Source organism: Calypte anna, chromosome 18, assembly GCF_003957555.1.
Source record: "Calypte anna isolate BGI_N300 chromosome 18, bCalAnn1_v1.p, whole genome shotgun sequence".
In the NCBI taxonomy this organism is placed as follows: Eukaryota; Metazoa; Chordata; class Aves; order Apodiformes; family Trochilidae; genus Calypte; species Calypte anna.
In genome coordinates this window covers 5,404,826-5,415,857 of record NC_044263.1, presented here as the reverse complement: position 1 = coordinate 5,415,857, position 11,032 = coordinate 5,404,826, and the positions used below count along the sequence as shown (strand labels likewise).

Here is an 11,032-nt window from a genome sequence, read left to right as displayed (position 1 = left end):
TGAGATATTCCCAATTTGGAATTGTACCTTTTTTGTTTAGTACCTTTCATACTATGAGATTTGTTTGCAATAAAGCACAGGAAAAGGCACAGTACACTGGATATGTAGACCAATAATATTATTAGCACTGCTCATTAAAGACATTACCATGCAATAAAGTAGCCCAAGTTGTCAAATATTTCACTTATTCCATCTTCTAACAAACAAAGCTGAAATTCTTTTCTTTGATCTTCTTTATAACAGAAACTGAGGACTCTGGCATTAATTTACAACAACTTGAAAAAATATTATCAATAACCCTGTTTATTATTGCCAAAAAAATTGTCTTCACTGAAAAGTATAATGCAAATCTGAACCTGGAATTACATATATTGTTCCAAAATTAAAACTGTTCTAAATTTTCCTTTTATTTTAGACTTATTTTGTTTAGGTTCATCATTTACCATTTGAGTATCTTTTCTGAATAAATTAAGAAGCTTATTTCTTAATCAGTGCTTTCAGCAATGCCATACCTCTAGGTGAAAACAAACTGGATAGATTTTCCTGGATATACAGTTTCACTTGGATTGCAGGAAAGATATTCTAGATCTAAAATATTTTATTAAACTGTTTTCTGAACCTTTAACATTTAGCAGCTTTGGTACTGGAGTATGTCAAGCCTAACAGAAATAGTATTGTAATAATTATGACAGTATTTTTGTACATTACAAACCTCATTCCACTTATGATTTCACTTCTTAAATATGGAAAAAATTAATTGTCTTCTTAGCAATCAAAGGCAGACTTCATGACAAAGCTTGATGTTAACTAGACAAATGCATGGGTAAAATCACCTGTCTGATGGTTTTGGTTTTAACTATATGATTTTTCACTACATGAAGTGTTATTAATCAACGGAAAATATTTCACAAAATTGGATTGTAAAATGGACCCAATCTTTCACCAGCAGTTTTATCATTGCCTGTAATATCTCAAATTTTCTTTCAAGTTTCCTAAGGAATAATACTAGCAAATTATATATTTTTGTTCATACTATGTTAGTATATATTGTTTTAGTATATATAATAGTGGATAATATGGATGTTGCATAGATACTGTATACTGTATTTTTGTATAAGTATTTGTCATTATTACTATTTATCTTTATGGTATTATTACAGTGTATAGGATGTATCATAGGTTAGTATACATTATATTAGCATATAATATATATAATATGTCACTAAATCACCTTCTTATAGTATTTGATAACTATTCTGGTTTACATTGTTTTTCCTGAAATTAATTATAAGTTAACTCTCCTCTACTTACTCAAAGCATGCTAATTATATTCTTTACATGTTAGCCTTTGGCATTTTATAACTTTCAGAGATATATTTCAGTGACAAAATTGGAGAAAAATGAATATTAACTAATGTAAAAAGTAAATAGGAAGAGTGCAAATATTTAAAACTTTGAATTTAGCTGTTTTTCCATCTCTCTTTTTCTAGTTGTTCAAGTAGGTATAATTCTTTCTTAATTTCTCTGAGTTTGCTGATGTTTGCTAATATAATTATATTACAGTTGTACAGTATTTTCATAGGCACAGAAAGCTCATAAGAAACTCTGACTAAAATAATGTCTTCTTTTAGCATTTTGATACAAAATATAGTAAACCCATTCCCCAAGATTCACTGTGAAAAAAAGAAAGATTACTATCATTTAAATACATATGTGTTCTCCTGTTTCTTTAAGAGATTACCCTTGCTTTTTAAGGTAAATGCAAAACCAAACCAAAACCCTAAACAAAATAAAAACCTCTGTTTTCTTTGAAAATATATTTAATTTATGGACAAGCAATTCTAAACTGCTTCCTGATGGGGTTTTCCTTCTTCAAGATTCTCTTAAGCTTAGGACCTAGTGTCTCTTAATGTAGACACTACATCTACACTTAATGTAGATTCCTCTATAGAGGAATCCTGTGGAGAATGCAGGCAGTGCAGCAATGATTAGCACTTTTAAGACCACTGTCTTAGAGAATTTTGTTGAACAATTATTGTACTATATTTGTATAATGCAAATAAACAAAATGAATACAGCAATTACCAGCACATCTGCATAGAAGTCCTGCCTTAGAGCATCTCTATCTGTCCCTACAGAATGAATAAATCAAATTCTTACCTTTTGTGAGACAAGATGAATAGCTTGCAGACTGGAAGCAGGTCAGTACTGTAAAAGAATTATCAGCTTCCTTTTTACTGATGCACAAAATTCCAGAGAAAATTTTTAGGCACAAAATAAATGGATGCCTTGAAAGCAGACTGAAAATCCCAGCTGACACTGGGATGAATGTGTCTGTGGAATGCATTGGTGCTTGTGGAATGCATGGCCAGTTTCCCTTCATCCCCCACCTCCCCAAAGCCTCTGGCACTCTTACCTTGGAGATTTCTGAGGAACAACAAGGCACACTCTTCCCAGGGTACTTTTATAGGGTCTGATCTGCATACGTAGCCACCACCTCCTCTTTATTAAGTCAAAACATTTTTGGCAATCTTAACTCCTAGCAGAATTGCCATTCATTTTAGAAGTGAATGGATATAATTAGACATAACAGGTCTGTGAATCAATCTCCTATAAATAATTTGACAAGAGAGCCTGAGAAGGGGGAAAGCACATGCTCCCTGTGATAAAGATTAAAAGAGGCTACATTGGTGCTGTAATCAATCGAATGGTGACTCAAGGAGAGAAAGTGAAGAGTAAGAGCCAGTGTATTGTCATAGGAAACATATGAGGCTGGGGAGGTGAAGGCACAGGCTCTGGTGTGCTGCATGTGCTCTGAGTCTGCAATGTGGCAATACATGAGAAGTCCTACTGAGATGAAGGGTCATTGCTAGAGGAAAGAAATCACAGTGGAGGAGGAAGTACCTGAATTGGAACAGAAGTAGCAGGAGTGAGAACCAAGGGATGACATGAATGAACAAGTAGTAAAATGGACCAAAGCAAGAGAACGGGGAAGGATAAGTCTGAAGCTAGTTAGAAGGAAAGATAAATGATTAATAAATAGGAAATAAACAGGACTGTTGTTCCAAAGGAGTAACAAGTCACTACAGACACAAGGGTCAATAAAAGGGCAAAGCAAGCTGAAGATAAAAGCCTCTGAGACTGAAGCCACTGAGTTAGATCCCAGAGGAAAGACATAGAAATCCAGCTCTAGTTTCTGGGGCTTCAAAGATCATTTGAACAGGACTATGGAACTATTGTAGTGAGTTTAAGACCTGTATCCCACTGGAGAAATAGATGATGTCTGAAACAAAGGGAGGACATTCAGCACCATTGGTGCATGAGAGCTGTGCTAGGTAGATAGAAGAGAAACAGTCATGTCCTGTGCTAGTCTGGAAGATAGGAAAATAAGAGTATCAAGAAGGACCTGAACCTCATGCTAGTATGTGAAAAAAGTCAATACTGTTCTCTCGGATGTTCCCACCAAGGTTATGGAGGGTTAAGGTTACACAAGTTCTGAAATGGCATAAGGAGGGGAGTGTTGAAGAGCGCTCTGGGTGGAACCTTTCACTTTCATTGAGAAACAATGTCAACCCTATGCAACAAGTCTTGATTTAGTTTAGAGTTTGGTTGGTTTTGTTTTTATTTTTGTTTTTGTTTTTGTTTTGTTTTTTTCCCCCAGAAGTTTCAAATTACAGTTCCCATGACAAACAGGGCAATATGAATTGAATCACATTGTAGCAGCTTCACCTGATCCCACATCATACTATCCCCCCACTTACAGCACCTGTTGTGCTCCACTCCCTCTTAGTGTCACCTACTCAAAGGTCTGGATAAGAAAGTGAGGAAATTCCTTCCCCCTCTTCAGCCAGCTGACTGTATCTCTGTGAGGCCAGTGTAATCCTGGGGGTGGGGAGAAAATTGGCAAAGGTCAGGTTCACATTTGGAGCATTTGGAGTAAGGAATAAGACTGAAGCCTATGGTTTAACCCTAATAGCTTGGCTTTCATCTAAGCACTTCTTTCATATCTTCAATGCAATTACATTGTATGAGAACTGGAATACACTGTGAATTTCAGGTATTTCAATGACTCTATAAGTTGTTTCATTTCACTGGTTCATGCAGTTTTGAACTGTATTTAAATTAACTAAAAAACAACCAACCAACCAACCAAACAAAAAACCTCCTGGCATAAAATTGGTCAAAACTCTTCTTTCGCAAGAGTTTCTCAAACAGAAAAAGAATAATCTATAACACTTTGAAGACTCAAAAGAGTGTATGAGAAATAGGTTTCCAAATATTTTTTTCAAAATTTCCTTGAACTTGAAAATTTCCCCAACCTGTAACGCTTTTTTCCCTTGTATTTTTCCCTTCAAGGTTTTTACTAAAAGCACCAAAGATATTCACCAATAGCAAATCTTGAACTACTATTTCTAAAACAGATGGAGTTGTGTCCCTAACTCCAGCTGTCTTCTGCTGCCCAAATGTTATTTACATGTTTTATTAAGAACCCTTGGCATTTGAGGGCAGCGGTTTTCTACAGCACTTGAAGGTTGGCTAAAGGATTAGAAAAGGTATCTAAAAAGAACACATGAAGGTCAGCTAGGGACTGACAATTCTGGTGGGATGGCCAAAGAAGTTTACCATTTCCTGTAAATAAACAGCAAGTCTGAGGTAGCTACTAAAGCTTCTCACATATGCCAAAATACCATCCAAGTCAGTCTCACACTCTTTCTCTGGTTTGGGAAAAAAGAAATAATTATTTAGCTGTAATAGGAGTCCCTATACAGTTTCACTTCCAATTTGCCAGAGCCCTTATACCTATTCAATGTATTCCCAAACCTTCTAATTTACTTATGTATCTGTAAAGTGTGAGCAGTAGTGGGACACCTCACACAAGCAATGCTATACTGAACATCTTATGTTACATTTGCAATCAGCTCATAAATATTGAATGTCTAGTTCAGCTTAACATAGCATTTTATGTTTAGGGATAATGATCTGTACCTAGGAAAATGAACAGCCAGAGACTGACAATAAACAGGCAAGAATTAGCCTGTAGACAGAAAAAGTTGACTGGAAGAGATGAGGAGATTAGAGGACAGACAAAGCAGGAGAGTTGGTGGATCTGAATAGGACAGACAGAGACACTAGTGCCAAGGCTTGGAGTGGGCCCATGGGCTCATTTTGTTCATTTGTCAACTCATTTTGTCCATGTAAGAACCTGTGTCATGGTTTAACACTTGACCAGCAATTAAGCAAGTGCCGGGTGCTCTCTATTAACCCCTCTCTCCTCCCTTATAGGAAAAGGAGAGATAATAAGGGATAGAGACGGACAGGCTGGAAACTGAACTACACAGCCTTAATGAAACAGTAGTGATGAAAAGGAAAACTGATGAAATATACAAAAAAGTAATATCCCATTCCTTTGCCCCTCCTCCCAATAATATTCACATCACCACTGAAGCTGCAGGGCCTTTAGGGACCCCGTCTAATAGAGGCCTTAATAGAGTCATAGAATGGTTTGGGTTAGAAGGGACAGGAATGATCATTTAGCTCCACACACACACACTGCCATAGGCAGGGACACCTCCTGCTTGACCAGGTTGCCAGGTATCTTCTCTTGATACTGCTCCTCCAATAAAGGCAGATCCTCTTTCATCCCTCCTAATATTCAAGCACAGAGAAATTGCCTGTGTGTGTCAGAATGTGAAGAATATAGAAAATCCTGGAGAGTATGTTTGCTTTTACAGACACAATTTTGGAGGTCTCCCTACAGCGGGCATGCACGCAGGGAATAGTGAAATGAAGCAGTGAAATAATAGGCTTCTACTCTGCATTAGAATATAATAAGTGAATCTCACCCAGAACATGCATTTCATTATGAAGCAATGTTTGATTTCTATAGAATGCAGTTTCTAAATGTAAGTACATCAAAAGAAGTGAAAGATTTCCATCCACTGTTGATACTTGCCACACCTCTTACATTCTGAACTTCTGTGTACATCAATCTTTACTTTAAAAAATTACCATACTGTCTAAAAATCGGATTTAAGTAAACTCTGTGTATCCTTTCATTTAAATGTGAGCAAGCCATTATCACTTATGGGATTATTGTCTTGCACTTATTATTTGCTTGTAATATTATTAGCAAAATCAATGGCAGATTGTGATCTCCTCTTGTTTCACAGCTTGTTGGAGAAATACTAACACCCATAATTGTGTTTAATCTTCATTAAGGGAGATCAACCCCTTGAGGAGAACCTTGAGGGAAGGCAATATAAGAATACCATTTCCAGAATTATTTATCTTTTTTTTTAATAATACAGAAGATCCTATCCATAATAAAATCCAATCTCCAGTAAGTGTAGCAGACTTTCCTGATACAACACTAATATCTTAGTAGAAACTGTTACCATTCTTGATGGTGATTTTTCATAGAATTATAGAATGATTTTCATTGGAATTGACATATCATCCAGTCCAATCCTCCTTCACTGAGCACGGACATCTTCAAACAGGTCATGTTGCTCAGAACTCTATCCAACCTGACTTTGAACATTTCCAAGGATGGGGCTTCTATCATCTCTCTGGGCAACAGGTGCCAGTGTTTCACCCTCATAGTAAAAAAGTTGTTTCCTTATATGTGGTCTAAATCTACCCTCTGTCAGTTTAAACACATTACCCCTTGTCCCTGATAAAAGGTTTATCCCCATTTGTCTTATACACCTCCTTTAAGTACTGGAAGGTTTCAATAATGTCTCTTGGCAACCTTCTCTTCTCCAGGCTGAGCAACCCCAACTCTCTCAGTCTGTCCTCACAGGAGACATGCTTCCACCCTCTCATCATCTTCATGACCTTCCTCTGGACTTGATCCAACAGCTCCATGTCTCTCTTGTGCTGAAGACTCCAGAACTGGACACAGTACCACAGGTGGGGTTTCATCAAAGGTGTAGCGGGGAGAGCCTTTCTTGCTCCTGAGGCTCGATGAGCTGCTGGCATCTCCATTGCCTCGCACAAAAGTGAGCTTCTATGTGGGTGTGTGTCCCACCTTTATTGCCCCCCTGGTAATAGGGGCCTGTCCTAACCAGGCACAGGTGGACTCACACCCACTCTTTGGCAACTCGAGGCACCTGGTTTATCTTGTTTCTCTACAAGAGGGCAAACTGTTGGCTCATGTCTAGCTATTTATCTACCAGAACCCCCAAGTCCTTCTCTGCAGCCCTGCTCTCAATCCATTTATCCCACAACACGTTATAATTCTGGGAATTTCCCTGACCCAGATGCCTTGCACTTGGTCGTCTTGAACCTCATGAGGTTCATATGGATCCACTTCTTGAGATTTTTAAGGTCCTGAATGGCACTCCATCCATCCTTCAGACATGGCAAACATCCCACTCAGCTTGGAGTCATCTGCAAACTTGCTGAAGGTGTTGAGGGTGATCCCACTGTTTATTAATTGATGGAGATATTAAATGGTACTCAATACAGACCCCTGACGGTCACCACTTGTCACTAGCCTTCATCTGGATATTGAATCATTGACCTCTACAGTCTGGATGTGGCCATCCAACCAATTTTTCATCTTCTAAACAGTCCACACATCAAATCCATATCTATCCAATTTAGAGAGAAGGGTATTGGGGTTGACTATGTCACAGGCCTTACAAGGGTCTAAACAGATGACATCTCTGTCTGAGATCTATCTCTTCCCTTTTTTCACTGATGTAGTTACCCCATCATAGAAGGTCACCAGGTATTTTGATCAGGACTTGCCATTACTGAAAGCATGCTGGATGTCTCAAATCACATCCCTATCTTCCTAGTGCCTTGGCATAGCTTCTAAGAGGATCTGTTCCATGATCTTCCCAGTAAGAGAGGTTAGGCTGACAGGTTGGTAGTACCCAGGCTCCTCTTTTCTACCCTTTTTTAAAGTGAGTGCAATGTTTCCCTTCTCCCACCCACCAGGAACTTCACCTGACTGCCAAGAGCTTTAAACTATCATTGGCAACTACATCATCCAATTCCCTCAGGGCTCTGGAAGACATCTTGTCATGTCCCATAGACTTACATATAAACTTGTTCTAAAATTGTTCTTTTTAGCTATGAAATTAGTTCTTTACATTATACTGTATATATAAGGAGAAAAAAACCACTCCATTTTTTTATCTCTTAATATATGCTCAATTATCTTTCAGTTGTCCATAAAATAATTCGTTTTACCTATGCTCCATAGTGTGCAGCCTTAGATATTCTTTCTTTCAGAACCTTTCCACTGTGAATTCTTGTCACTCACCCCATATGTGAATTGCTTATAATTGTGTGCTATAAATGAAAGAAAATAGCTTCACAGACAGAAAGTGAGGGTATCTCCTCATGCCATTATCACACCACATTGGTTTCACTGATGCTTGGAGCAAACTCCAACCTCCTGAATCAAAGCAAAAGTTTAAGTTTCTCACACTTTTACCCCTAACAAAAGCAGCTTTTTTGGTTTTTTTGTTGGTTTTTTTTTTTTCCAATTAATAAAAAAACACGTATTATTAAAAAAATACTTCAGGGATCTTTTTTTCAATCCTAAGAATTCATCATAACTTGAGAGACTGAAGTCACAGTCTATCAAAGAAATGCAATCTTCTCATTGTGAGGTAAAGGGCTAATCCTAAACTTCTATTATTTCTCATGCATTTTAAAAACCATAAATTTAACCATGCTATTTAATATACATTTAAATATGAATAGGAACTGCATACATTAATTCCAAAAGTAATGAAAGCTAGAAAAAAAAAATAAAGCACGATAATAATTGTTTGTATGCAAAGGTCTCTACTGTTTTTATTACCTAGACATAAAACATAATTACAGAAGAGAGCAACAGTGAGGTTTACATTTTATGCATGCCTCAGGTCACTTTTTTAGACTTCGGATCTTCACTCTTCCTCTTCTGTCTTCTTATGAATCTCCCGACTCTTTGCTCGGAGCTTGTTGACCTGTGACTCTGCAATGTCAGCGCGCTCCTCGGCTTCCTCCAGCTCGTGCTGGATCTTGCGGAACTTGGAGAGGTTGACATTGGATAATTCCTCCTGTACAGAGAGAGGGAGTTATGAAAACAAAACGTATGTGAGATTTAGTATCTGAAAACTTGACAAACAAAAATTCAAATGCCACAGCTGGACAAGCAGAGCAGGTTCAGGACAAAGGTAAGAAACCAGCTTGGGGTGTTAAGTGTCCCAGAAGAGAAAAGAAAACCAGAGTGTTAAGAAAGCCATGACCACATTATACGCAGCACAGTCTAGGCAGACTTCATGTCAGGGACTTCCTGCATAGACAGACAGCTGCTTCTGACTCACAGAGCAGAGTAGGAAGGAAGAAATAGAGGCTTAGAGCAAAACAAATAGAGGATAAGAAGTATAGCGTCTCCTCAAACCACCATTTCTTATTCTTACATTTCCCATTGTCTTGTTGCATTAAAAAAGTCAAGATTTCAAAAAGCTAGACAGAAGAAAACCAACACAGAATTCCACCTTCTCAAGAAGGAAGTCTGCCTTGGTCAGAGTGATACTTACAGCTTCCTCAGCTTGTCTCTTGTAGGACTTCACTTTCATTTGCAGCTTATCCACCAGATCTTGAAGCCTGAGAACATTCTTACGGTCTTCCTCAGACTACAGAAAATGGCAAATAATAGAGACCCTTGCTTAGATGTTTCTCTAAATATCATAACTGTGAAACAGTGTAAGTAACGTTCTTTATGGAGCATTACTGTCCAGAAGGACAGAGGTCAAAATTCTGCTAACTATATGACTGTCATATATAGAAAGTAATCCTTCTGGAAAGCAATGTGCCAACAGTTTGCCTTCCTGGAAGAAGAATGTTTAAACATAAAGATGCCTCCCGCCTTACCTGGTAGGTCAGCTCCTTCACCCTCCTCTCGTACTTGCGCACACCCTTCACAGCTTCAGCGCTGCGCTTCTGCTCAGCATCCACCTCCCCTTCCAGCTCCCGCACCTGCAATGACAAGTCCACTTTAGAGCTTCCCTGATGGCTGCTCACCTGACATGGCTGCTCATGCACAAACAAAAGCTCTACGCACCCTGGCCTCCAGCTTCTGGATCTGCTTCTTGCCTCCCTTCAGAGCCAACTGCTCAGCCTCATCCAGACGAAGCTGCAGATCCTTCACTGTCTGGTCCAGGTTCTTCTTCATCCTCTCCAGATGGGCGCTGGTGTCCTGCTCCTTCTTCAGCTCTTCTGCCATCATGGCTGCCTGATGAGAGCAAAAGACCAAAAGCGATTTTGGAGCTGGAGACCTTTTAGGGAGAAGACACTTATCTGAAGTAGTGCAAAGAATCCCCAGCTCACATCTGTGATGGCCTTCTTGGCCTTCTCTTCAGCATTGCGGGCTTCCTGGATCGTATCCTCCATTTCCCCTTGAATTTGGGTAATGTCTGTTTCCAGCTTCTTCTTGGTGTTGATCAAGCTGGTGTTCTGTTGAAGAGAATCAACATCACAAATATATATATATTTTTTTTAGCTTACAATATATGAAAAAAGAACATTGCATAAATGTTGGTTTTTTAATATAAATTTTGCAAACAGGTCACATGTGATTCTGTTCTAAAAAAGCTGCTGTAATAGCTGCAGAGCGCTGCTGTATTTTAAGATAATGTCTTTCCCCACAATTTCTCAGTAAACAGAGAAGAAATATAGACTCATAGAGAAAAAAGGGATGGATCATCTCTCCTCACCATTTTCAATCTAGTGGTAGTAAAAACATAAATGGTGCTACAGAATACATAAAATTATGTTAATGACAGCATTAGTCACACCTGACACTGACCTGGGTATGGAGGAGCTGCACACGCTCACTTGCATCCAGAAGCTCCTGTTCAGCCAATTTCCTTGACCTCTCTGTCTGCTCCAGGGCTGCCCGTAGCTCCTCAACTTCAGCCTGTAGTAGGTTTGCTCTGCGCTCCACCATGGCCACCTGCTCCTTCAGGTCCTCTTGTGCCCTGATAGCATCATCCAGGTGTATCTGTGTATCCTGGTAATACACAAG

At 38.7% G+C, this 11,032-nt stretch overlaps 1 protein-coding gene and 1 long non-coding RNA gene across 3 annotated transcripts in view; one reads left to right on the top strand and one right to left on the bottom strand.

Moving 5' to 3' along the window:
- The first annotated feature begins 6,835 nt into the window (after window positions 1–6,835).
- LOC115599307 lies at window positions 6,836–8,880 on the top strand. Its single transcript, XR_003988302.1, has 2 exons — window positions 6,836–6,929; window positions 7,140–8,880. It is a non-coding gene; the product is annotated as an uncharacterized LOC115599307 (long non-coding RNA).
- Window positions 8,789–11,032, bottom strand: part of LOC103529205 (myosin heavy chain, skeletal muscle, adult) — an 88,134-nt gene continuing 85,890 nt past the window's right edge. For both annotated transcript variants that reach the window (XM_030461697.1, XM_030461696.1), the window contains 6 exons: window positions 10,814–11,017; window positions 10,336–10,461; window positions 10,070–10,240; window positions 9,880–9,984; window positions 9,546–9,641; window positions 8,789–9,062 (listed from right to left, as the gene is read on the bottom strand). In XM_030461697.1, the coding sequence (XP_030317557.1) occupies window positions 8,910–9,062; window positions 9,546–9,641; window positions 9,880–9,984; window positions 10,070–10,240; window positions 10,336–10,461; window positions 10,814–11,017 (855 nt within the window). In that variant the 3' untranslated portion in view covers window positions 8,789–8,909. The remainder of the gene's footprint in view (window positions 9,063–9,545; window positions 9,642–9,879; window positions 9,985–10,069; window positions 10,241–10,335; window positions 10,462–10,813; window positions 11,018–11,032) is intronic.